The 27831-nt window shown below is 43.4% G+C and overlaps 1 protein-coding gene across 1 annotated transcript in view; it reads right to left on the bottom strand.

Moving 5' to 3' along the window:
- MYO15B (myosin XVB) overlaps positions 1–26326 on the bottom strand; it is a 47993-nt gene extending 21667 nt beyond the window's left edge. Inside the window, exons 1-25 of the mRNA XM_035342180.1 lie at positions 26189–26326; positions 19502–22766; positions 19368–19429; positions 16869–16965; positions 16213–16316; positions 14390–14453; positions 13762–13875; positions 12174–12335; positions 11724–11837; positions 11206–11264; positions 10997–11120; positions 10087–10182; positions 9354–9485; positions 9060–9185; positions 8499–8576; positions 8012–8160; positions 7848–7893; positions 7355–7479; positions 7101–7218; positions 6545–6720; positions 5942–6035; positions 4217–4297; positions 2069–2126; positions 879–1009; positions 679–774 (exon numbers count right to left, since the gene is read on the bottom strand). Of these exons, the coding sequence (XP_035198071.1) occupies positions 679–774; positions 879–1009; positions 2069–2126; positions 4217–4297; positions 5942–6035; positions 6545–6720; positions 7101–7218; positions 7355–7479; positions 7848–7893; positions 8012–8160; positions 8499–8576; positions 9060–9185; positions 9354–9485; positions 10087–10182; positions 10997–11120; positions 11206–11264; positions 11724–11837; positions 12174–12335; positions 13762–13875; positions 14390–14453; positions 16213–16316; positions 16869–16965; positions 19368–19429; positions 19502–22723 (5628 nt within the window). The 5' untranslated portion in view covers positions 22724–22766; positions 26189–26326. The remainder of the gene's footprint in view (positions 1–678; positions 775–878; positions 1010–2068; positions 2127–4216; positions 4298–5941; positions 6036–6544; positions 6721–7100; positions 7219–7354; positions 7480–7847; positions 7894–8011; positions 8161–8498; positions 8577–9059; positions 9186–9353; positions 9486–10086; positions 10183–10996; positions 11121–11205; positions 11265–11723; positions 11838–12173; positions 12336–13761; positions 13876–14389; positions 14454–16212; positions 16317–16868; positions 16966–19367; positions 19430–19501; positions 22767–26188) is intronic.
- Positions 26327–27831: the final 1505 nt, after the last annotated feature.

Here is a 27831-nt window from a genome sequence, read left to right on the forward strand (position 1 = left end):
AAACAGGAGATGGAGATCGTTTAGTTCTCATGGAATTCTTTGTAGTAAATCCCTCCGTATTACAGTCATTGCCGAAGAAATAACTATTTTTTTTGGTTAGCAATGGAGAGAACAAATATGGAAAAATAATAATCATCTGCTCAAACACAACCTATCCACAAGATATTGAAGCTTATATTCTTCCACAACTGAGATCATTAGGATCACTGGTCTTAGGTATTGCATTTCCTAACAGGCTTATTTTAATGACATGTAATTCTCAAAAACATTAACACATTTACTTAGAAATCATCTGCAGTTTCATTCTATTTTCATAGACTAAACATCACATCTTTAAGAAATGTGTTTTGTATCCACAGGGAAGAGGTGGTAACACTATTCTCCTTATGCAAACACTACAGAACTAAGGTGTGGTTCCAGGTGTAGTTTTCTTGATGGCAAAGTTCCTGCCTTGTTCCAGCCTTTATACAGTAATTCACCGTCCCCCTGTTGCATACTGACTTAACTGTATGTCTGAGATACCACCTCATGTGATGTCTGTCAGGCTGCTCCAGGAATTTATTCTGCTCTCTTCACACACCATGTATTGTAAGCATCTTGTTGCATAAAGGCATCAAAGCGTTGTCTTATGTGCACCTGTTCTTCTAGAAGGCCCTGGTCAAGGAAGACATCTCTTACCAGTTTGTTGATCTCAAGTGCACTCTCCTGGTATTCAGCTTCCAAACGGGTTAAGGGGTGCTGCAGGGGATGGCCAGGGGCAGGGAAGTCTGTCTTCTAAAAAGAAAAAGGACAGAAACATGCAGTTTGTGCCTAGTGTCACTAGAATAGCACATCTCCCCAGGAGGGAAGCAATGAAGAGAAATACAGAGAGTTCCCACCTGGAAGTGTGACTTAATGAAGGAGGAGAAAGGATAGCTGTTAATGGAGGATGGGAGGGAGATGTCATCTTTGATCTTGACTTCTGGAGGTAATGCCTCAGTTATCTGGTTGGCCTGTCCTCTATACTGACCTGCAAGAGAAAGGGGTCTTAGAATCACAGAACGACTTGGGTTGGAAGGGACCTTAAAGATCATCTAGTTACAACCCCCCAGCCATGGGCAGGGATGCCACCCACTAGATCAGGTTGCCCAGGGCCTCATCCAACGGGGCCTTGTGTTACAGCAGTCAGAAAGGCAGCCAGAATACATTTGGCGTGCAGTGCACGGTCTGTTCCAATTTACAAGACACTTCTGCTTGATTATACCTTTTATTGGATTACACAGGTGGCCAAGATATATCTGTCATTTTGTTAGCTGCTATACCAACATAACAAGGAGGTAAATCTTACCTCAACCCATCTGCAAATTAAACATATGCATTGTACAAAGAGTTAGAGGAAACAGAAATGCATATTACATTTACTTCATACTCTAGATGAAGTAAACAGCTTGGGAAGTTATTAGTGATATTTGGAAGGAAAAAAATAGCAAAACAACTTTTCTATCCCAAGCAAAGCATTCCCTTTAGGTTGTGACATTGTTTAAACCCACCTGTATTTTAAAGAAAATTGACTTTTGAAGAAGTGATTTTCAATTTAAAAAAATAAATGCTTATTTGAAAAGTGCCAAAATTCTAGTTCTGACTTCTTAACCCTTAATTTCTTTAAGGATTTTTGAGAAGAAGCCAGATGGGTTTGAGATCTCACACCCCAGATATCCAGCTCTGCAAGAAACCGGGGTTCATTAAACATTTTCGCTGTCACACAGCTTTGATGAAAATGTTTTGTAACATCATTGTCACCAGTTACATCAGCAAAATTCAACAACAGAGCTGAAAAGATAACAAAGGTACTGAATTTTAATCTGGTATGCTGCCCACTGGCCCAAGTCACTTTTCCACTCAGCCACCTTGGGAAACAACACACACAATACCTTTTGTCTTTATCATATTTACACTGCAATGATAATAAATCAAATACAACCCAGGTGACAGACAGCAGGTAGAAAAGGCACATACATAACACACTGCTGGGAAACAAGGAAATAAACAAGGAAATAAAAAAAACGCAGGAAAAGAGAGGATTTCTCACCTTCAGCTACCTGCAGCAGGGCAGCAAGCTCTGCAGGGATCTCCAGAAGTCCAACATCCTGTGGGGAGAGTGAGCAAGTCCACCACTGGGGTACCAGAAGTGAAACGTCATATAAACCCTGAGCTATTCTGCTCAGACTGGGTAAAGTTGCCTCTGAACAGCTGGTTGGAACAAGGACTGACCTCCTGAACAGCAACAGTCATTTCAGCATATACAATGTTCAGAAACATTACAAAATAAGGAAGTAGCACATTAACACAGGTACATGACATGGGTCAGCATAGGCGGGAAAGGTGACTAATTCCTAACTAAAGTCACTGCCACAGGGGGAAGAGACAGGAAATTTGGCTTTCTTTGACTGATTTCTAATTACTAAAAAGTTTGTCATATTGCACAGAAGAGATCGTGTTTTAAGGTTAAGGAACCATTTCCACCTGCTCCTTTCTCCTTTTTTTTTTTTTTTAATTACTATTTTTCAGTATCCAAGAGTTCTACAGCACAAGAAAGAAGATAGCTGATCTTGATCTCTGATGCACATTGCTATTTTGGAGATTTCTAAGGACGTTCAGATCTGTACTGGGATAATGCAGATGAGTATCTTAAAGAATAAGGCCTGTTTTGTTGTTGTTGAACATCTGCAGAGTAAAGCCTCTGCTCACCAGCATACTATTCTGCCATCTCTCTTCACATAATCCCTCAGCAAAGACAGAGTCACAGCTTTGCTATCAGTTTGATTTTGCTCCTGATAAGACACTCAAAAACTAGCTTTTCAGCGGTGTGTTCAGGTAGCAGGCTGAGAAAGCGCACACTCCTGGATCCTAATCTGAGGAAGCAGGTGGTATTTTAAGAGTACCCGCTGCTACGTACTCCTATTGTTGTTACTAACAATTCCATGCAAAACTGCAGATGATGTTGACACCGGTTCCCTTGCTATGCGCATCACAGTAAATGTATGTTCAGTCTAAACATACGAATAATGCCATCAGTTAGCCGTGTTCCTTTATAGCAACTGATACAGGTTAAACACCCTGTACACTATGCAGTTATATTGCTATAAAGCATTTAATAACTACCTTCCTCTACATCTTCCATAAATACATCCGTGCAGAACTGCCCCATTCCTACCCATCACAACAGACCAGGATTACCAAAAATTCTCTTCCTCACAGTTCCAAAGATTCAATCCAATGCTGCGAACAAACAGTACTCTGCCTCATGACCACTTTAGGGATGCTTGATTATGGCCAGAGATTGGAAAATGCTGACCTAATGAGATAGTTACACAGTTAAAGGCTCTTTATAGCAGGCTTAGCTGCATCCCTGCAGCAAGGTTTCCAGCATACGTGTAGGCTTCGTATACTCTCCAGATGTTTTACTGCTCCCAGGCAAACCTTTCAGAGCAGCTGTCTGAATTATCAAGCCAGCCTAAAACCAAAACCACTAATAAAAATCACTGCATTGATTTCAAACTGAATCCCAACCCAGGGGCAACCCTAACATGGCATCGTTTCAAACTCAACATACAAAGAATAAACAAAAAGGGTAGAAGTAAACAAGTGAAACTCCTGGATTTCCAAGAGCCCTCGGTATTAATAAATAGAAAAAGAAATCCCAATCCCCAGGCTTTGAGGAAAAAGTCTTAAAATGCCTAGTGGAAAATGTAGCACCAGATCACAAGCATGTTCTTGTTCTTGACCTGATTCCAGCAGCATCAACTTTCTATCACCTCCAACCTACGTGTTCCTGCAAACTGCTGAGCTCTCCCAGCTCCCAGAACTCAGTTGAAGTGAAATGGGCCTTACTATAAATGTAAGCATGATCTGAGAACAGAATTAAATAATAATTCATGAGCCCACTCACTTCCCTTCCTTAGTGATTTGTGGGATTAGAAAAACACCGAGGGCCTCAGTCTGGCACATCAGAAAGAAAGGTTCCTAGAGGATGCTAAATCATTTGGATGTCCCAGTTCTGCACATTTTTATGCTGAATCTACAACCCTCAAGAATGTTTCCAGAGCTTAATCCTGTTGTTCCACCATGGTGTATGTATTCTAAGATACTCTGGGCTGAGGAAGCATAGAGGAGGGGGAATACCCTGAGAGGCTGGCTTGTTTTATCTCAGACTCACTCAAACTGTTTGACAACTTACCATTCCTTGGCTGAGACCGTTCTCCCTGTCACCACTGGCCAGGGATCTCCTCCTTTGCTTTCCTTCCTCTAACTCTTGCTGCTAAAATATAGAAGGGGGAAAAAAGAAGACATATATGAGATCACCTCAGCTACTTCTGGGGACAGACTCTGCAGTTGGACAGGAGCTGGTGTCCTGCTCCAGCAGATACAGTAACAGAAAGGCTGCAGAGCCTTCCTTGGACTCGACAGGGTATATGAGAAGGGGACGCCCAGGCAAAGCCTTTAGCTTTGCTGAAGCACCACTTGCTCTACACCATACAATCCAATGGCAAGAGCCTTCACCACCTGCCCAGCATTCCCCCCACACCTTTCCTCTCTTGTCTGGCATTTGATACATCCAAGGACAAAAGCACACACAAGTTGTCAGAAACATTTGCCTGTCTCCTCCAGCATTAAAGATTACAGTAATGCAGCCTGAAAATGGATAGAGAAAGCTGTCTGTGGAGAGGGACCCCTTTAGGGAGGTGGGAAGGATACCAAGAGCAAAAATCCCTTGCATCTCTGCCCTTTCCCATCTCATGCTATTGCCTCCCAGCCTCGACACTCACCTGCTTGCTACCCCAAGGTGAAAAAGGAGGGTCTCAGTCTCTCCCTCTCTCTCTCTTGCTTGCCTGTTGCAGAATAATGTTGGGAGGGACTAGATGGGAGGTTATGAGGGCTGGGCTGCGAAAGACAGTAGGCATGCTAAAGTACAAAGGGCAGGGCTGGGGAGTGGGGGGGGAAGGAGGAACTTTGCAGCAGGTGAACTTTGAGACCTTTTATTGTTGTTAACACATGTACAGATACCTCATCAAGCAAACACTGGAGGAACAGAAACAGATTCAAAATAACTGTGCTGTTGCGGTTACTGATGGAAAGAAAAGCTGGATCCTGTCCAGGTAAGAAAGGGCAGGAAAAGGAACACACACTGTTCTGGGCATGGCATGGTAGAAGGCACTTCTGCAGTCTTCCAGCAACATTGGCCTTAACCTTCCACCCCATCCTTTGCTGATCATGCCACCAGCTGCACTGGGCCCCTCCTTCCCTACCTTGGGAAGCTGCCAGCTACACAGATGTTAGTCACTAACCTAAAGATAATTGGCCTGATTTTATGTTTTAGCAGCTTGTGCAAAATACATTCAACACATTGGACAGTATCAAGGCTCTCTTCTGTACACAATTTTCCATCTTCTTAAACCACTGTCATCTTATTCTCACCCCAGCTGATTTCCAAAAGGTCAAGGACTTCAACGTGAGGTAGCTTTAAGAGGTGGACTGAAGAAATACTGCATTTTAGTCACCATCTTGGGAAACACCAGAACTGAGCTGGGCAACTAAAAAGCAAGAATAACTCCTTATACTTAGAGTTGAACAGCAACTCTGGAGGCCGCAGATGGAATAAACTCATGTCTTGTGTGTGGCAGCCTAGAGAAGCCCACACGCACAGGCATACAGATCTCCTGCAGTTATACTACCCTTACCAATTCTGAACCTCATCTAGGGAACAAAGCTCCAATCCCTGTGGTTACTTCTTTTGACTATATTCATGTTAGCCAGAGAGTGAAAGAGCTTTATCGATTCATTGCATCATTTCCTATAAGCTGTCTCTAAAGCCAGCCATGCCCTGGCCTCACCCAAACACTAGCTCTCTGCCTAGGGCAGAGATAGCTCCTGCAGGATACCTGGTCCTGAGAAGTGTTGTTACCTGGCAGTGCTTCCTCCTTTGAATGAAATGTCTAGAGATTAAAACCATGGTATTAAACTGCACCAAAGTCCTCTTCAGCCTCCTGTACCGCTTCCTAGAGGGACATGAAAAGAGGAAAAATGCTAATGAAAAGGAAACCACCAAAATTTAGGCAGACTGTGGACTCAGTTCAAAGCTACGGACCAAATATAACAATCTAATCAATCAGTCTGGATTTGGTCTTCGTGTGTTAAGCCTGGTTCTCTTTTAGATGTTCTCCCTATAACTTTTGTTCTAGCTATCGCAGTATCAGCACTACCACAAGCAGGCTACTATAACAGTTTTGATAACAGCTGTATTTCTACTGGAACCTCTGCTCAGTGCTGGGAAATCTCTCCTCCACCTACAGCATGTGAGCCTACTGTTCTCATCAGGAACTGCCTCTGCAGCCCTGCTGATCACCATAAAGCTCCAGCCATTCCACTAACAGCTGGCCCAACAGAATTCCCCACTGTAGAGCAGGTTGGGAGCCAACATGATGAGAGGGCTGTCCAGGCACATCCTTATCTTGCCATCCTAGGCAAGGGCAAAGGGCTGTACCTTGCCTGGCCCTTGTCTCCTGACCTTGCCTGATAACCTCGGAAGTGAGCCTGAATGATTGTGACTTTCTCCTGGAGGACACGGAAGCGCCTGCGGTGGAGGAGGCATCGGAAATTCCTTTGGAGGGTAACAACGGCCCAGCTCTGCCTCAGGTTCCATTGTCTCTCCAGCAGCTGCCTGGCCTTCTCCTTCAGAAAGACCTGAGGCAAAGGAAAGAGTCACTGACCCACAACGAAAGCAGCCAGTTTCTCTAAGAGGCAATCAATAATAAAAGTTTCTCTAAGAGGCAATCAATAATAAAAGGCAGTCCCAGTCTCCACCAAGGAATGCTGGGAGGACAAAGGAGCTAGTCATACAAAGGAGCTGCCCTAAAAGATCCTGGAGCCTGCCTCCTGGTTTTTATCTGAAATGCTAAATTTTTCTCCTTTGTACTTGAGACAAGACAAAGCAAAAGGGAGGTGGAGGCATGCAATGTTCCCCTTCTTTGGGCAGGAGAGCTGAGCTGCTCAGTGTCTGCTGACAGCCCACAAATAAATGGCTGGGCCAGTGGAATTAAGATGGGATTCTCTATAGCCACCACCTTTGTTACTCCAATCTGATAGAGATCTGAGGGGTTCCCCACCACACGAGACAGCACTGCCACACAGACTTCTCTCTTCTCCAAGCAGCTGTGCCCTCGCCCAGCCAGGAGGCCATACCTGGAAGAAGAGACATTGATATGAGGAAAGCCAGGGCTGTAACTGGAATCCTCAGAGGAGAATAAATCACAATGTGCTGACAAGTTCATTCAGGCTTTGAGTAGCCTGGGAATCCCAAGCCAATATATCATTGTACCTGGCTAGGAAGTTCTGGAATGGAAGACGGACTGGGTATCCCTCCTTTTTAATGTGGATGGCCTCCAGTATCCCAGAATGCCGCAGCTGACAAGTGACGTACTCCACATCAAAGAGATTTGACAACTGTGAATATAAGAGAAGAAAAATGGAAAACATGAGATCAAAGAAAGAAAAAACAGAGGGCAGAGAGTTGAGAAAAGGGGCTCCTTCTATTGTCCTGTCCTTGGTTAGCTCTTGCCATGGGTATGAGACACAAAACCCAATACACCCTTTGGTGTCCAGCTGACAGTGCACATGCTTCTTACCCCCCAACATGTGGTCAGCTCACATGGCCACAGGCAAGAGTACAAAACAGAGAAAGGGGACAAAAAGCTTCAAGCTATCAAATGAAGAAAAGAATTCCAAACCCAGGCACAAAAGGGAAGCTGACAGACAATACTGGATTCTAAGGAACTGAGGGACACCGTAAGGAGCTCAGGATGCTGCCCTACCTTCTTAGGATTAGGAGTGATGCACCGGATGAAGAAGGTATGACTCCTGCAAAACAGAAGAAAGGAAGAACCTTTCATCATCCTCCCCTCTGTGCCGACTTGGGAAGACTTCACACATTTCCGGGTGCAGCAATCAGCCCAGCACAGGAATGAGCACTTCTCACCTTCTCAGCTTGGCTGTGAGGTCCTGCAAAGACTCCTGGAATTTGGAAACCAGTGTAGAGGCCCGAGGCCTAAGCCCTTTGCCCCTGGCCCCCAGATCCCTTTGCTGACTGTAGGTAGCTTTAGCCTTCTGGAAAATGTGAGACACCACCTGGAAAGACAAAGAAATTTACCAGAGTTCACTCCGCTATGTGGAAAGAACAAATCTATCTGAAACTGAGGAATTAGTCTCCCTTGCCACCTGCAGGGCCAGAAACAATCTGTATCTCTCTGGCAGTCTGTAAGTTTTATATTTAAAAACAAAAAAGCATCAATTGCAGCCAAAGAAGATTTTCTCACTTCCCAAGTGTCCTTCAGTAGAACAAAATTTCTCACATTTCCTCCAGTTTCTCCCGACACCTGCCCAAGGTCTTTCTGCTTCTCACACGAAAGCAGAAGGGCTTGTTAGGTGCCAGCAACAGAGACCTTCATCCTCAACCACTACAATACCTTGAGGCGGCTCTGGGAGAAGATATCCAGCACCTCTAGACGCAGCTGGTCACGGTTTTTATTAATAAACTTGTGGACCTGCAGAGGCAAAGCCTGATTTAATGCCCAGTTCAGACCAACAAAATAGGCAAACACCCTTTCATGCACACACCTCAACTTGGGGAAGAGAACTGGAGGGGGAGAACTTGCTGTTCCTAGTGCCACCAAAAGCAGAAGGGACAATGACTGCTGCTTTTTGGAAGCAGTTCCTTTTCCCCTTCATGTTGTCCAACAGGCTTTGACCCCCTCACTTACTTAATTTCAGCAGCAACAATTTTCCTGGCTTTTTCTGGGCTCTGGCACAAGTAGGCTATTGTGTAGTCATGGGCACTACCTATTTCGTTTTGGCCTAGAGGCTGTTTAGTTGCTTCTGCTAGCAAGAATCTCCTCATTTCTGATAGAGGGCTGCTCTAGAGGGATGTGCAGTTGCAAATAGAAGGCTTTATCCCCAGCACTCAGAGCTGGTCCATCAGGACACCCACAGAAAGGAGGCCTACTGCTCCGAGTCCCCCACCGTCTCACCCGATAGGTGACAGGGCCTGCATAGTGCTTCACGGTGAAGACTGGCAAAGGCAGCTTGGGCTTGGTGTACCAAGGGCTGTTTCCATGATGGTAATGACACTTCTGGAGGAAAGTGTGGTCGGTGGCCTGTAAAGGAGATGAGTAACATGTTTCCAAGTGCTGCAACATATTCAGTAGCTGAAAAGCCACTGTTAAAAGCATGCAATAATTTGTGTACAGTCTCTGTTCAATCTGTGTAACTGCCTTGCCACAACCATCCTGTGAGAGGGATCACAAAAGAAAATAAGAGCTCACCTGAGTAAGTGAAGTTTGGTCATCCAGGATACACAAGATGCCATGGGGTTTTGCAGCAATGACATCTAGGCATGACTCATCGTACATCTTGGAGACAGGAATCCAAACTAACTGCTCTTGGCTATATTCCTCCTACACATTAAAGGCCAACCAGACAAATCCAGCCACGAAAACAAGAACAAAGTAGGGAGTTAACAGAGGGATTTGGTTTATTCTTCAGGAGGTTAGTGTTTCACTGCTGTTAGAAACTTGCCTAGAAATATCTAGTTTTGACTGATGAAGCTTCTTTTAAAGCCACTAATTATTTTACTCAGCTAAGAGAGGAAAGCTGCTCTGCTAAATAGAGTGATAAAGTAAACTGTGAAAGGCAACAAATCTGATAACTACACTTTCACCTCCAGGTGGAAGTGGAATGGTAAATAAAATGCTACAATGAATCTACCAGAAGGAGCTTTAAAAGTACCACTGGAGTCTGCAGTCATTGATCCAGAACAACTTGCTTAAAAAATCTGTAAGAGGGAGCAAGGCTCTAAGAAACTCTTTCAACTTACTACAGAATTAGTAACAGCTATTACGTAATTAGCTCTTTGGATTAGGATCCCGTGGGTACTGCTTAAGAGCGACATGTTTATTCAGCTTTCCTTTTTCCTGCTAAAGGACAGTCTCCAGTCAAGGCTGGCTCAGCTCATTCCACATGTGCTGCCCTTTATCTGCAGGCATGAACATCACTTACCTCTTCCTGGGCAATGACAGTCTGGCTGAAAAAATGCTGGAGACGCTCATTGGCAAAATTGATGCAGAATTGCTCTAAGCTGTTCACACCTAGATCCTGCAAAGAAAAAAAGGCATTATCACTTCCAACTGACCGCCCTCCCAGAGACTCTGTCTTCTGCAAAAAATGCACAGCACCAGATGGTGCTGATCTGAGCCCCTGGTTCAGGCAGCTTGTTCTGATCAATAAGTTATAATAAACCTTCTAAACTCAAATCATATCATGTCTGATTTGCAAGCTCTCAGCCGGAACTATTGACTAGGATGAACAGCAAGAGGTAAGACAAGCTGTGAAGGAAAACAAAGAAGAGATCTACTCTTAGATGCACAACCTCATGCACCATTGGTCTCAGAATCCATCAGTCAGTCCACACACAGATTTTAACTGGAATCTTAAATATAAAGCTCACATGCCTTGATGAACGCATGTCACTCTAAGCCCCTGCTCTGCATGTTATTTGTTTACCCCAAGTCTGGGAAGATCCTGGAAGCTCAATGGATCAGGAACATTTGTTCTTTAGAAAGGCAGAACTAAAGCTAGTTAGGTGAATTATCTATGCGGCACCTTACTGCCCAATTCATGGAAAAGTATCGAACATGCAAGGCTGACATGGTGGGAGCACCAGAAACCATTCTCACCATTTGAAGCTAGGCTGTTAACTGCCTGTGAGAGTTAGGACTCCACTTACAAACCAATGCTACTTCCAATCTACCCAGTCCGATGTAATTTAGGATTGTACCTATGCCACATAAGTCATGAAAGAAATGGGATGGGGGGGAAGTCACATTTCCTCCCATCTCTGTCAGTGACTGAAGAGAATGAGCACACTCACTTGCAACCCAGAACATATCAAAAGAATAAGAAAAGCAACCTCAAAACCATGATTGTCCACAATGCCTACAGCACAGTCCGATTCCCAGGGAGCCAACCACTCATTGATTCTCAGCAGCAGCCACTCAAAGAGCAGGTAATACAGAGTCTTGGCGATGGAGTCCCTGAGCAGGAGAGGGAAAACTAGTTAGAGCAAAACCAGCACCCTTGGGTGCATCTTACCAACAAACAAACAGTAGCAGAAGTCACCTGGCTTCAATGGCTCCTTCTACAGACAGAGGTGTGAAGATCCGATCATAACATGTCACCTGGACACAGAGAAAGAGCTGGAATTACTGATATTATCTCACAATTATACGTTTATTTTGGAAATCTACAAGGAAGTTGGCTCAGTTAACAAACAGACTTTTTCTATTTGACCTAAGAATTTACTCAGATCTCAAAGGAAAAAGTAAAGAGTAAAAGCAAATGCTGCGATGTTTCAGGCTGGGAGTCAGCTGGCCAAGGTGTTAGGCCTGAAGCCACCCCTAGGCTAGAAGAGAGCCCTCCTGTATGGGAGTTCTGTCTTTACGGTCTCTCCACCCTGACTGAGCTGCCTGGAGGGGTTCATCCAACCTCCCGTACTGATGAAGCATGTTAGCCATTTTGCAGCATTTTATTCCTGCTGTTACCTTCCGGGTTTTGGACCATCTAAGGCCCTTCTGCTCACAGCATGCTGAGGCATGCCATGCATCAGGATGAATGAGAAATGGCCAGAAGGTACTCACAGTGACACGGTGAGTCACAGCACTTTGTAGGAAATCTGCGGAGACACGCAACAGATTGGCCACGATCTGAATCTCAGTATCACTGGCGATAGCTGCATGTTCAAAGAATTCTTTCTAAGTAATGGAGAAGAGCAATAGATTCAGCTACGGACTGGGTACTAGGACCAACTAGTACTAATATTCTTAAAAGCATCTCAGCTGCACAGCTGCAGGTCACTGCTTGAACAGGACACTGGCACCTGGGTTCATTTTGGATCCTCAAACAGCTACTCCAGCTCTAACAACATTTGGTTGTCCTTACCTAGGTCAGTCTGGAGCTTAATATCTAAGGAACTGAATAGTCTCCAAAGTCATTCTCAGTCAAGAATAATTTCCCTGGCCCCATCACATGGGATAACCACAACATTGAACAAAAATAGCTCACTCCCAAGCTGACAAGGGTTACTGTACCTCATAGGAGGTAAAGCAGATATTCCCGAGCTGCAGAATGGCAGCCAGCACCGTCCAGGTGGAGGTCAGCTGATCGTCCGAGAGGCTGATTCCCTCCAGAGCTTGCACCAAGACCAGAAAGTCCTCACTGTCCTCCTTCCCCGCGATGTCACACGCTCTGCCCTGAGAGAACAGGGACAGATAATTGTGGTCAGCCCCTTTACACACAGGCTGGAGCTGAGCTACCAACAGCAACCTTCAAACCAGTGGTTCAATGTTCTAAGGGCTGGAGGAATCTGAAACAAGAAGACCACAGACACTGCTAGTGGGAGGCCAGCATTCATGACAGACCAGTCTCTCCTCTCTGGAGTTGGGAGAGCAAAACTTCTCTTGCCCACAGATGCTGAGTTTTAATTATGGTTCCAATATAGGCAACCCAGCTATCCCTTACCCACTGCTGGAATGCAGCTTGACAGGAGAGGGGATACCAGAATCCCCTCCAATTAAGTCACATCAACAGTTGCTACCCCAAACACTACCAGAATCTGAGGTATCAAAGCAAATGGGTTTCTGTGCACACAGAGAGCAGTCCTGGGTTAGTTTCACCTCTGCACGATCTCATCTTTTTCCTTTTTCCTCTCTGTAGCAGACCACGAGGCTCCCATTAGCTCAAAGGGTTTTGTTTGCAATACAGATCCTTAGCCACGAGGAATATCACCCCTCTAACTCCCCGTGAGAATATAGGAGCATCTTTCTGCAGAAGTTTCTGCTTGTATTTTTTTCTCAGGTGGTAGAGAGAGATCTATTACCAGCCTCCAAGAAGGACTTGCCTCCATGCAGATAACTTTTCTAGCTCTTAGCATAGATCTAACAGGTATCTGTTGGGTAAGATAGGCCCTTAATTGCCCTGCCTCCTCAAGTCATTAATGGTACTTGTACTTTCCTTGCCTGAAGGAAAGATGGTATCAATCGTTCCTCAAGGAGTCCTCACAAGAACACAGCTGCAACAGAGTTGCCCACCTGGGAAAGCTGACCCACACAGCTGAAATTAGAAAGATTTCTTGCTGTTGCTGTGAACTCTGGGTATGGAAAGCATTCTCAAAAAAAAAGGCAATCGTGCTCCAAGGTGACTTAACATAAGTATGGCAAACAATTTTCCAGTTGAAATGGATTGTCATCAGCAGTGCATCGCAGCAGCTGTAAATTTTCCACCCATTCGCTCAGTCAAGGAAGAAAGTGTGTATTGTAAAAGGTAAAACAGAAATTCCCCTGTTCTTTTCCATTCCTTAATAAATTGTAAATGCAAGGAAAGGCAATGAAAAAAGGATTTCTTCACCACGAGGTGGAGCCATGGGCCCACATGATGACTTAAAAGTCTTTGGTAAGAGAAGGGACACGAAAAGTGAGAAAAAGCAAATAAGACACCAAGACGTTCCTTCTTAGGTCAGATGAGAGAAGGAACAGAACACAGCTTAGCATAGTCCTGCAAGGGACACATGAGGAGAGAAACAAAGTTATGAGATGGCTCACAAAGAGCCGTGCTAATCAAACAGAAATGATGTCTCTGCCATTTCTTTCACTTGCTGCAGAGCACTCTCACACCACTCACCTGATTCAGGTAAAAGTATGACTCTGCCTCTTGTAAGTACAACTCCTCTTTCTGCTCCGCAGGCAGCCCAGCCAGTAGCTCATAAAAAACATGGTAGTTCCTCTCACCGTGGGCCTGATGGGGAACACATTTCATAGAGTTGACTCCAATTCCAAAACCCTACAGAATAGATGCTGCCACAAACCAAACAGTTGAAGAGCTGGACGCTGAACTCTTTCTGAGGGGTCAGTAAGATGAGGCTAGAAATTATTCAAGAACTACTGTATTCAGAAAGTTTCCAGGGTTTCTCACTGACACATTGAGAGCATTCCATCTGAGAGCAGTCCCTTCCATGCGGCTCCAACACCCGACCTTTTCCACATTCCAGACATTAAGAAAAATCGGGTGAGAAAAGATTTAACTTTCAGTAATCCCTAATAAGTGGCTTACTTCAACCTGTTTGAGATAGAGCAAGCTCCTATTTTATTCATATAAAATTACTGATTACCTTTTGCCATACAGAGGGAACTTATTTCTTGCTAACAGAAGAAATGGCAAGTAATTCTCATACTTATTCCCATCCTTGTTATTTAACATTAAATTTCTTATTAAATATGAAAAAGGGAGAGAGGAACTCATTGATCCTCACCTGAAATACCACACGAGACTTCTCCAGCAGGTACTGGGAGATGGATGTTCCCACCACGGCCCCACTAAGCATAAGAAGACAACAGATCCTATCAGAAGTTAGTCAGACATTTCAGATAGATCTGCTTGTCTGAGGTGTTAGCTAAGGAGTTGTTACCAAGAAACAAGGATATGACTGGACCAACTTGGTCTGAATTTTGAAGCTTTCCAGCACTGGTGTATTATATCATACTATTACAGAGAAAGCAGCTACGAAACATCAAGATTCAAGTTTGATTTCTGAAGAGCCTCCGGAGTACGAAGGAGCTTGGACTTGAATGATGCTCACACATTACATCCTGAAAATACTCCAGGAGACAATACAAGCACCTTTTCTTCACTCTTGTCTGATTACTGTTGCATTATCACTGCCACATCTAACCTTAGGCATTCATTCTATATGTCCAGCTGACAGCCTGGGAGGACAGGGGTCACCATTTTGTTTGGTATTTGAATTGCACCTTTTACAAAGTTAACCTGGACCAAAAGCAGGATGTCCAAGTACGACCGCAACACTGGGCCATGCAGCCAGCAGCCTGGAGTGAAGGAGCCCGCAAGGATCTATAGGGCTGTAAGCCTTACACGTGTCCCACGCAGATTAGGTAGGTGTGTAATGAGAAGAAATTAGTGGCCATCTGAATATATACAATTGATTTGAGAAGAGTCACTATGGCTTCTGTAAAGAGAGGTCCTGTCCCACAAACCTCCTGGAGTGTTTTCAAGGGGATGACAAGCACACAGATAGGGAAGATCTGAGGAATACAGTCTATGTGAACTTCCAGAAGGTTTTATCAAGTCGAGGAACTTTTAAGGAAAGTAGACAATTATGGCAGAAGAAGAAAGGTCCTGACATGGGTAGGAGTAAATGGCTAATCCTCTTAAAAGTGGGAGGTAACCACTGGAGTTCCACAAATTGTCTGCCTTCCGGCCCTTGAGTGTAATTGAAGGTTTGATAAGTGACCTAAAAAGGAGCTGAACAGCAATATGACAAAGCTTCCTGACATTATGAAGTTATTCAAGGTAGTGAGGTTGAAGGCCAATAACTGCAGACAGACCTTACAATACTGAATGAGCAATAAAATGTCACATGAAATTCACTGTAGATAAATGTAAAGTGATGCACACAATCCCAGCTTCACATATAAACTGAGTTAACCATTGCTGCTTAGAACTGGGACTTTGGGATTATGATAGTTCCATGAAAATGTCAGAATGTCAGCTCAGTGTTTTGCAACAGCCAAAAAAAAAAAAAAAAAAAAGGAATGAAAAGAACCAGAAGTTAGAAAGGCAAGTTAAAAACCAAAAAGGTGTTTTTCACAGAACTGGTTAGATGTGTAGAACACTTGCCAAAGACTGTCATAGATTCATGAAGTTTTACATGAGCTCAAGAGGAAGATGGAAAACTACAAAGTCTCAGAAAAAACTCCTGAGCTGCTGCAAATTATTAGGGGTTAACAGAGTGTTAGAGAGAAGTGTGGTATGAATGCTTGTTGCCAGTGCTGGAGGCACAATATTGTATTACATAGCTCCTTGATATAAAGCAGTTCAGATGGTCTGATGTTCTTAATTTATCATCCATCCTGAGAGGTGAAGATCTATTATTTTGTGGAGGAAACTAAAAGAAAAATAGGGGTGTAAACTCACCCTCCTGCTATTCTGATGATAACAAGGCTGTAGTGGGGGGAGAGCTATTGCGTGAGCCCTAAGCTGTGCTAGACCTTTTCACACCCAAGTGCCCCTGGACAGTTAGGAAGGACAGCATCCCGTGATGTTCCTTTGACTCACTGTCGCAGGTGGATGTTCAGAAGCTTCCCAAAACGACTTGAGTTGTCATTGAGGATGGTTTTGGCATTCCCAAAACTCTCCAGGATGGGTAGGACATTGCAAGGCTTGAAGAAAAGAGAACACTTAAGTAGTGATCATGGGTTTTTAGACCCCAAAGTACTTAAGTAACTGTTAATCTGAAAATCCAAGAAAGAAGGGACTTCATTGAATTGATTCTTGCTTGACTAAGGAGTCTCTTTTTGAACTTATCTAGGTATACGTACCTTCAGCCACTGCTGAGTTGCTATATGAACTTTTTACCTTCACTGCTATGATCATTCACTTCACTTCTGCTCTGTGCTTGTTCAGCTTCAACTCCCAAACACTGCTATAAGGTCTCTGAGGCAGGTCAAATAAAAAATTTCAAAATGGATACAGACAAATCTTCAAACAGATACAGAACCCTATACAGCATCAGGGCTCTCAGTTACTAAAATACATCAGCTGTGGCTCCTATCTTCATGGCAGATTCACCTTGAACCACAAGCCATCCGAAGTCCAGCTCAGTGAAACAGGAATGAAGAAACAAACTGGACAGTTGGCCTGTTTGTGCTGTCTTTGGCTTCTACCTCTTAACAAGCCATCAGAGCATAAAGCAAATCTCAGTTTCCTCTTACCTGCCTGATCCTGTGGCCTTCTGATCTCTGGTACAGCATAGTCAGGTATCGCATAATTGCTTTGGCAGCTTCTGTTTTACCCGAGCCACTGTGTCCACTGGAGGAATAAGAGATAAGGAAGCTGGCATCAGAACAGAATTATCTAATTTAGGCACTATCAGAGGTCCTGTTACAGTAATCAGTGGAACTGTACTGACTTACAACACAGGACGATCTATCACATTGTTCAAAACGCTGACACAAAACAAGCGCAAATAAGAATCCACTGCAGAATGTCAAATGTCTTCTTTTCTACTCCCCCCAAAGGCCATGAAGCTAAACTCAAACTGCATTTCCACAGGGTGATATAAAATTCCATCTCATTCATGCTTTCTACTCACAACCTTCACACAATAGCCAGAATGATAAACTCATGGTCAGTGAAATGCAAAGATGAAAGTCTTTCTTAAAAAAATGAACAAGCCTTTGAAAAGCACCCACATTTCTTACCTGATGACAACACACTGCTCTTGTTCTGATGACTGGGATAGTGTGTAGGCCATTTCTGCTATGGCAAAGATGTGTCTGGTTGTACAGAAAGAAAACCCCAGTTAACCGACCTCACATTTCTACCGCACAAGCACAGCACTAAAAGGCTACTCATCACTGATCTACAGAGAGATAGGCCAACATACTGATCTGAGAAACGTGAAGAACCAGGGAAATCAGAGCTTTGTTCTTGCTGACATCAGGTTAAAGCCATTGCAAAGTTCAGGTTCCTCCAGGACCTCCGTAACCTAACCTAAGTAATGCTCTGTGCCATGGAGCTTCATGTAAGTGATGCCAGCAATATTATCTACACTCGAGGAACCTGAATACATTATTAGCTTTGGTACAGCTGCTAAACATCTTCTGAAGCTCAAAAGGAACAGAGTTTGGGGAGTTACTCAAGAAAGAAACATACGGAGCATTTTCAGAGAGTGTCCTTCGGTGGTACTGCGTAGCCACTTCTTCAGAGTAGATATTGAGGTCTTTGAAAGGATTCACGGAAACCAAGACTTGCCCAATGTAAGTCTAGGCCAAAAATCAGAAAGAGGAACAAATTTGGTGGCTCATTAGAATTTTCTGAATGAGGAACACAACTGACTGGGCACACAAATACTAAAATGAACTTTAAAGGAATGCTGTATATTATGATGACATGGCCAGCTCATGCAGGGAAAAGCACGTTTTTTCAATGGTCCTTTTCAAAGCTCTGTCATTAACATACTGGTGGCACTCCCTCTGGTTGTCTTCACTGGTCACTTTTTATTTTCCAAGCTCCACATGGAATTATAGGCACAGGTTTGAACATCTGAGTCAGTAACTGAGAAAGGGAACAATTGTCCTGCAAGCTCTGGGCTGCAACACCAAAATGTTTGCAGAAAATCCAATGTCTCTTCTCAAGATCCACAAATTTTACTCAGAACTGGTTCACTAGGACAGAGGAATTCCACTAGGAGCAACTGAAGCTAAAACTGAACCCAAACACACACATGGGTTGGCAACAAATACCAAAATTCAAGAGAAACTCTGGGACTTTGTTCTAGACATGATTCTATGACTTTGATTTTGCTGCAGATATTCCATGCTACCTCTTTTTTGAGCAAAAGCAGTGTGAGTATCCTTCTTTCACCATTCTTAGTAATGAGCAAGCTCTTGAGCTACTTGGTGCAAGATCAAAGCTTCATGGAGAGAGAGAAAAGATTTTCTCTTACAGCTCATTGTTCAGAATGAATAAGCACTGAAGAAAAACACACACACACACAAAACCACTACTACCCATACATAAATATGATTGCGATGGAACCTCTTCTTCAGACACAGCAGAACTGAACTCTCACAGACTTCCCTACAAACAGAGGAAAGAATCTGTCAGCCATAAGCTTCAAATGTATGTACTGATAGTAACCTTTCTCACCTCCCAGGGATTTTGTGGGAGGCTGGGATCTGAAACTATTCATTGCCTTCACCTGGTTCCAACATGTCCAGGAATAAGCACATCAGAGAGAAAAGAGCAGCCAAAGCTCAGTGTCCAGCCTGTCCATATCCATGTGATCACAACTCCTTGCACACAGCCTTTAGAGCTGTTTCTCTAAGCAGAATTGCAAGGGTAGAGGGCGCCAGGACATGCCAGAGAAGCAGTGTTAGGTGCTCCTCTTTCAACAACAGCACGATTAACAACCTGTGATTAAAAACCATTAAAGATGTAAGGCCTGAGATTGACACAGCTGAAAGAAACAGGAGTTACTAAAGCCACAGATGTTATTGTCAGTAGGCACACAACATGAAAATGTCCTCCTCCTCCTGCAAGTCTTCCCAACTTACCACCCATTTCATGCAACAAGAACAGCATTTTCTCATGTTGTAGCCAAGGATCTATAATGTGCTTTTTGTTGCTGAGCCAGCAAGAGCTTTAAGGATAACAAACAAGCCTCTGTGACCTTCAATTAGTTGCAGAATACCACTGACAACACGTACTCCAGTCTGGTTAGATCTTCTATCTCTTCAACTTCTACTCTGTGGTCTTCACCCACGTACACCTGAAATGCGTGGATACGTTATTACAAATCAGAGGTTCAGCTTCATCCCAGTATTGGAGACAACACCTCTACCTGTTTCTGCACGAAGTCCATCTCCAGCATACTGTCAGTGATGTCTTCTGCCTCCCAGTGATCCTTGCAGACTTTCACCACATGGCTGTTGGCCAGATGTGGATCCTTGTAGATGGCCCACTTGCTGAGGTTCTCAATGGTGATTTGTGGGAGCAGCAATTCAGAGTTCAGCCATGCCACAGGATCACATCCCTGAGCCTGCTGCTGGGACCAGTGAACACAAGGTATGGCTTTGGAACTTGCAGTCTGGAGGCCTCCTGAATTCTCTTTGACATCCACCTCCCTGGAATATTCTGTTGTACATGTTGGATGCTCTTCTTGAGGTGGAAGAAAGCCTGGACAACAATAATTTCCAGATGCTTTTGAAGAAAGGGAAAGGTGAGCGTCTTTGTGGTGAGGCTGCAAAGTTTGCCCAGTGGACAAATGGGACGTGGCAGCACTCTCAGCTGTTTTTATCTGCTGGGGCAAGGAGCTCAGAAGGCTGGTCACTCTGTGCTGGGTTGCAGTAGATGTCACCTGACCTGTACTTGTTGGTGCAAATATTTCACTATTGCAGGAATATTGTTCGCTGTTTCTCTGAAGGCTTTGATCCATCAAAGATCTGGGAAGGTCACACTTGAATCCGCAGCCCTGTTGCACAGGCATCACAGGTTTTCCATCTGATAGAGCTCTCAGTTTCTCTAGGGAACGACCATATCCAGAGCCTGCAGGTAAGGAGGTCTTTGACTTAACCATGCTGTGCATTCTGGGGAGAACTATAGCGAACTTGGCATCAGGAATATTGTTCTTGTCCTCATCCAAGCTAAGTGAGTATGGAAAGGAACCAGTTCCATGAAGAGGGGAATCACCAGAAGGCAAATCAGTATGTCCCAGTTCCTCTGCTGTTTTAAAGCCCCCTCTCCCATCTGCTAATGGAGGAGATGATCCGTTGTCACTCATCTCACCCCTCCCCAGCTGTCCGGCTACGTCAGGGCAGGTTTTGTCAGACTGACCAACCCACCCAGCAGTACTTACAATCCTGATAGCCATTCTACTTCTCAGCCAGAAAGGCTTACTGCTCCTCTTCCTCTTCCCAAATTTCTTCAAGAGCCATCCTGAAATACCAATTGCACGTGCCACGCTCAAAAGGCGAGCTTTCAGGCTTGCTTTCTTGGAAGGTTTTTGACCAAGCCGGGTGGTGACTTTTCTAAAAGTAGAATGGGTGGTGTGCAAGTACTTGGATCCTTTCCCATCACGCACATTTGTTTTTGCAGAAGGTGCCTCTGTAACTATTTCTTCTTTCTCTTTTTTTGCCTCAAAAGTCTGGCATGAACCCAGTTTAATTTTTCCAGTAACCTTTCCAACTTTCTTCTTGCCAAGGTGCTGCTTATCAGATGATTTTTTTGTAATAGAGGAGCAGCTTGACACACTTGAAAGGCTTAATCTTTTATCTCCTAAACTCTGAGCTTTGTTGGGTTCCTTCTGTGTACCGAAGGTCTGTAGAGTTGTAGGTTTTGAACAGACGCTTTCAACATTTTTCAATTCAGAGCTGCTTTCCAAAGCCATCTGGACAGGATTTGGTTTACAGCTTGTTAATAGTTTGGTCTCAGCATTTTTATGTTTGCTTTTCAGATTGAGGAGGATTTGGGATTGAGAAGGGTATTTCTTTGTAAGCATCATCGCTGCTACCTCCTGCTTGCTGCAGTCTGAAGAACCACCCCTCTGTACATGTCCTACCGCTTTACCTTGTCCTGCAGTCTCACACTTCACGCATTTCTCTTTCAATGTCATTTGCTGTTTGAAAAGCAGAGAGCTGTCTTTCAGTGTGCTGCCTTCATCATTCATCTTTTTTTCTCGTTCCGTTCCCTGAAGTACTTTGCTAATGGGGAGTTTTGCTTTCACAGCACTAGGCAGTGGTTTTCTTCTTGCCCTTTCTTTTCCCTTTCCAGCGTTCACTTCAGTGTTGTTCTCCCCACTGTCACTAGCATTATCATGTTCATCTTTTGACATATCCTGAACCTTGTCATTTTCTAACATATTTTCCTTGCTTCCTGTGGTATTACCATTTTCTCTGTTTTTAGGACTTATGAGTTGGGATCCTGAAATGCTCGCATCATCATCATCTTCCTCACTGCTCTCAGCTGAAGTAGATTTTGGATGTCTTGGCATGTCATCTTGCTTCCTCATTTTCTCCTCCGCCTCTAATCCTGCAAAGCAAGTGCCTTCCTCCTCAGATTCTTTCCTTCCATCTGTGGTCACCTGCTCTCTTTCAGTCTTACACGATGCTTCATTGCTTTCACCGAGTAGCTCCTTGTAGCCTTTTCCTTCAGCCACAAGAGTATCTTCCAGCATAGCTTCTTTCTCACTGGTGCTATCTTCTGAAGTGTTACTCTTCTCTTTGCTGCTTGCAGTGCTGTCCACTGAAGTCTCTTTTTTATAGGCACAATGACTTTCATTGCTGGAGTCAGAACCAGAGTTATTGGAGGTTTCCAGGAACTTTTCCTCTGCCCTTTCAGTGACCGTAATCTGGGTACATTTTCCAACTTGCTTTTTCCCCATTCTCTTACATTTTTCCCTTGCTATTCTGCCTTGGAACTGAGAACCTGACTTCCGCTCAGAAGCCTTCCTTATGCCATGATCCTCATTGTGCTTCTTCCTATGCCTGGCATTGTGTGCCTTCTGTGGCAAGTCATGTTTCTGAAAAGAGCCTTCAACACTTAGTACTGCAGAGGATTCTACAGACTCTGAGTCACTGACTTTTTCAATAACACCAGGATGTTTTCCATGCTTCCTTTTAAAACTACGTTTCTTGCTGTTTGTGGCAATCTTTTCCTCCTTATTACTGCTGTCCTCACTTACTTGTACTGATGTAATCTCCTGTGGTTTGCAGGCCTTTGCTTTTTTCCTCTCTAACTTGGGCACTAATTGTTCTCCATGTTTTCTCCCCAAACCAGATTCTTTTTTATCATTTCTCTCATAGGCTTTCTCCCCCCAGAATAGCTCTTTGTGGCCATTTTCTTTGCTTTCCTTGGCCAGCCCTTGGGTTTTTAAATGGTCTTGCTCAAGGTTGTCATCTTTTTCTGTGAATGACTCTTTGTTCTTCAACTGACTTTTGCTCTTACCTTCCCGCCGTCTCCCATAATGGATCTTTGAATCTCCTGGGGAGCTTGCCTTTTTCTCATGATTCAACGCTTTCTCTTTTCCAACCTTGTTGTGCCGAGTTTTGGATCGGTAAGGAGGCATTTCTCCAGTGTTCAGAAGTATGCGCAGGTTTATCTTAATTCACCTATAAACAGAAACAGTGCACATTCTGCTGTGAAACAAGCTACAATGAGAGACTAGGTCCTCATAAATTGTAGTTATTTCATTTCTATAAAACTGAACAAATGTTTGCACCTGAAGAGTGCCGAACTGACTATTTGGCACCAGGTTAGTCTCTGATTCAGTCATGAATCACACAATTTTCTTCCCTTATTAGGACTCTTGCCAGAGGTTAGTGGTACAGACAACTGTACCACTAACCATGTACCCATGATTTTCCACAGGTGACAAAGGTTCGGCCACACGGTAGTTTAAGGAAGAAGGATTATTTTATTTCAGCTTTTGCTTCTCCAATAACCTTATTTGTGCTGAAGATGAGAGGAACACATCTAATGATCTATGCTAAATGAATGAACAGTAGCTTGGAAACTCAGTTTCTAAGGTATTCAGAATCTCAGTTGGACCAATATGAACGCTGGCTTGAAGGCTGAAAGAACACCAGACTGAGTAGATGCTGTATCACCGAGTAAAACTGAAAAGACCGCAACTGATAATTTAAAAAACAAAATGCCAAATCTATGTCAAACTGCACAAGCTGAGTTGATACTGCAGTACTAGCATCTACAAGCTGAGCTAACGCTTAAGTACTAGAAATGATGCAAAAATATAAGCCTCATTTTAATGTGTTAGTTTGTTACTCTTCCCCCTTTCATTTGAACATTTGTCTCTTAACAAGCAAGTAAGTGCTTGGCAAATTTAAATATATATGGTAATGATAAATAAATAGTATTAAAATAGTATTAAACAGTATTCATTTTTCCACAGGATAAACTTTTAAATCTTCTGCAGTGGAAGAGAATGACATAAGACATTGCTGAATAGATCATGCTCAAGATTTGACCTGACATGAACTTATGGCTGAGCCCAAATAAGAACATTTTTATGAGGAAACCAACTGTCATAGCAGTTGGTTTCCTCTGAACAGCTTTGCTGAAATCTAACTGGACAAAAGGCTAAATAAATATGTGAATTAACGAGAAATGGGAAAGAAAAAGAAGAAATAAAGTGGTAGAAAAACAAATATAAGAGAATAGACGATAACAATAAAAATCCAAACAGGTTAAGTGGTAATTGCTGCAGGAAGAGGCAGCTGAAAATAAGTAGGTTAACTTTGTAGCGCAAGTCCACACTTTAATATCCACTGGCATAAGATTGCTGTTATTTAGGATACGGTCTGCAGGAAAAGGATTTTCAAATCAGTATAACTGATTCTACATCAAGATTTTTGTTGATACATAACTGTATTGAAAAAACACCTAGATAAACCCTGGAAAACAAGTATACGCCAAACAAAACTCCTAATACAGACCCAGCTCATGTCTGCAAAGTTGCAAGACTCCATCTTTTCTTTCCTTTTCTTTTTCATCGTGTTCCATGAACAAGCATTCAATGTCTTCCAGGATCTGGCTAAACTGAGTCAGAAGTCAGAAGCAAATAATACTCCGTTTTGTAACAGCATCTCCACACAGCTCCTCTAAAGTGCATGCTATTTGCTGGCAGTCCAGGAAATGCTCAGTATTCCAAGTCTTAATCAGCATTACTTATCTCTTTATCTTTCCCCTAAATACACAGGCAGGAAATAAAGGATGTAAAAATGCCCAAAGGATTTCTCCAAATCTTTCAGTCTGTTGGAAAATATCACTTTTATCCTTTCCAGTTATACAGCTCCTTTATGAGGCAACCTCTTGCTGCTTCAGACAGACCAAATACCACTTGGGCTCCAGACTCCAGTTCATTTGTCTGAATGAGGTGCTAGTGCCAGAACCTACTTCAGATTGTCACTAAACACTTCAAGGCAAACCCAGAAAACAGTAAGGGCATAATTAAAAGGAAACGATGGGCCAGGGAAATGAAAACTGGAAGGTAAAGGTAACATATTTTCAGAAAGAAAAAGTAAAAAGCCTCCTGTAAGGAATATTTGTAACTAACTTTGAGATGACATTAGTCAATAATGTGCAAGGAAGAAAGCAGCACACAGGCAAACTCCATTATATATTTTGTTCTCTCCCCTCTTTCTATGAGAAACTCTTCTCTCCTTTTTCTCCTATTTTTTTTTCTTTTTCCAGGCAACTCCACATGCAGAAGAGAAGTTTCTACCCATTGTATCTTCATGATTTCTCTCAGTCAGTAGTAGAGGACCAAGCAGACACGATTTTGTTAGCAATTCCTGCCTTCATCATAACTCTGAAAAGTTAATGGAGTTATCAAAAAACAAATATAGGAAGCCTTCAGTTGGATGTGGGACTATTGTGGGATGCTGGCAACATATTTACTTGCCTCACAGCTCCGAACCTTGCATCTCAGTAAGCATGGATGCAGTGTACAAACTTTGACAGCAGTGCCCAAAAGCAATGGGGATGGCAAAGGCACACAAGAGATGGTAGGCAATTTCTGATAAATGGGACTGAGCTGGGAGGCTTAGCTATACTTGCTTTCTTCCCATCATGAAAAGTAAACCCTTGCTGGTTACTACACACATGCTGCAAGCCCGAAGGAGCTCTTTTATTGCAAGTGCATACTACCCACATTGTGCTTTTCTGCGTGGCAGAACGCTCCTCCACAACTGGAAAATCAGTGTTTCCTCCTTTCCCAGTTGTAACTCCTATTTTGAGCAAGAAGCAGCTGTGTTGTTACATGCAGGTAAGAGTTCCTCAACATCAGGGCAAAGCGGGTCATGCAAACAGCACTGCAGCATTCTCTCTCACCTGGCTCAAGAGACAGCAGTCAGTGCCCTTAATATTCCCTCTAAACTTGCTTTTTTACTTTGGTCTAGAGTTGATACTACTCATAACTTCTTGGGCACGTATGTTGCATAGTGCAGACTTCATCTCCTAACATCAAATCCTCTTCTTTTATCCCTCTCTTTAAAGAGTAGTCTAATGCACAGGTCTCTAGTCACCTGATTTCTGCGCCTATGCTTAACACAGCGATACTAGTGGCCTAGATCTCTAAATCCTGCTATAGAACTTTTGTCACTGAGATTAATGGGAGCTGAATTAGACCCTAAATCCTCAGCAGGGAATAGTTGTCAATGTTGTCCTTCTGAGGGTTTAAAGTGGATACTGTTTGTCTGCAATGCCTAATGCAACGGGGGGGGGAAAAAAAGTCTATTTTGATGTGTTACCACTAGATAGTCATGTGTCTGGAATGCTAAAGCCTTCCACAAAATAAAAACGCTGCAATACTTGGATGACAGCAAAGATCAAGCACTCTGCCCACATGTGTAGGGAGCTTAGACAAAGGACTTCAGCTGGATTCACTTTAAAGACAGGACCCCAGACACTGAATCTGGGTTAGAGCGTGAAGGTTCAGTTCTGAGCCAGGATTTTAGAGCTGTTTTGTAACACCACTGTTATTACTGGGAACGGTAAGATAAATATTGCTTACATAAACAATTCCTTTGACATCAGCCCTGCTTTCATTAACTGCCCTGGACCATCTGCCTCCTGGACACACTGAAGCAGGTAAAAGATCCTGCTCATCAGTTTTTCAGTTCACCTCACTACAGCAACTCCATCTAAATCACTACAGGAAAAAGAAAAATTCTATTTTATTTTTCCTTTTTAGAGAAATGAAAACATTGTACATCAGAGAAAGGAGAATCTCAATGCCATTAAGAAATACAGCATGAACCTACAGACAGAAAGAAGAGCAGGTATCTCATGCTATAATTTTAAGAATGGTAGAGAAACGAGTCTCATCTTCCCTAAACACAGCACTTCAGGGTGGTTTCTCCAAACTCATACAGAGAAAAAATACAGGGAAATGTTTGGGACTTAGTCTTAGCAGCTTTTATTTTCATTCAACTGTACAAATTGCTCAAGCCCCTTCTTTATTACTCTGCACAGTAAATTTCTCAACATACCTACACGGTCCGTCCTGATTCCAGCAAGCTGCTCAGCACCACCTATCACAGGACACATTCATGTACATGACACCACGCTCGTTCTCTTGTGCCTTGCTTCCACGCAGCCTGCAGTCTGTTCCTGCGTCCTTGCAAGCCTGCCCAGCTGTGGAGTCTCACATCAGTTCTGGCTGGGCTGTGCCCAAACAACAAATGATTGTTGCCTATGGAAGGAAAGTGGCATCAATAATTCAAGCTTTTTCATGGCACCTTTGAACTTTTCAACCAGCAGTGTCACCAGCTGGTTAGCAGAGTTTGGGTAAGAAGGGGAGGGATTTCACCCAGGCAGGAACCAGGCTCAGACGGGGTATGACAAGGGAACATCTCCAGAGACTGAAAAGAAAAGCTCAATTCCAATACCAGAAAATGTCTGCTATCGTCCAAGAGGCTACCACACAAAGCACAGTAAATAGAGTCTAAATAAGAGCTTGGGCTGGTGAAAATTAAATCATTGGCCCCTTCTGCATCCCTGGAGTTTTATTTCAGGGAGCCAAGCCTGGATAGCACCGGTAGCCTCTGTCCTCTTCACCTTGCCAGCACCAAGCTGTCTGCTGACAACAGAAAGTAGCTTTCAGCCCAGACCTGAAAAGACAGCAAAACTGGCACTGTGTTCTCATTATGCCCAACTCTCAGTCCAAATCAAGCAGAGACTAAATTTCTATTCAATTTTATTTTCCAGAGAGCCATTCTCCCCTTTAAACACAGCTTTTGCAAACAGGACAAGGTTGCTACCAGCAGGAGTCGGCAGCAGGTGACTAGTTCATGCAAAATTGCTTCTAATTCAGGAACGGTTTTCCCCTTCCTAGTTTTTCCTTCCTCAAAAATGCAGAAAACAAAGCAAGCACAAATACCCAGTCCACACATATGGTCTCTGTCACCGGGTTACAAACTGACAGCATGGTGACTGCAGGATTTAACTCCCATGAGGGTGGCCCTGGCTCTTTAAGGCAAAGTTTTACCCCATACTCCTCCCAGAACTGCTTTCCAGAGGAGGTGTAGATTAAACAAGATAAACACAGGTGAGGCCAGCAACCAGAACAAGTGACCCTAACAAAAAAATGTGATTAGTGCTGTTAAGATAAGATTTTGGATGCTTAACAGCATTAGTTTGGGTGGGACCCATTTT

The sequence above is a fragment of the Oxyura jamaicensis genome, chromosome 18, assembly GCF_011077185.1.
Source record: "Oxyura jamaicensis isolate SHBP4307 breed ruddy duck chromosome 18, BPBGC_Ojam_1.0, whole genome shotgun sequence".
NCBI lineage: Eukaryota > Metazoa > Chordata > Aves > Anseriformes > Anatidae > Oxyura > Oxyura jamaicensis.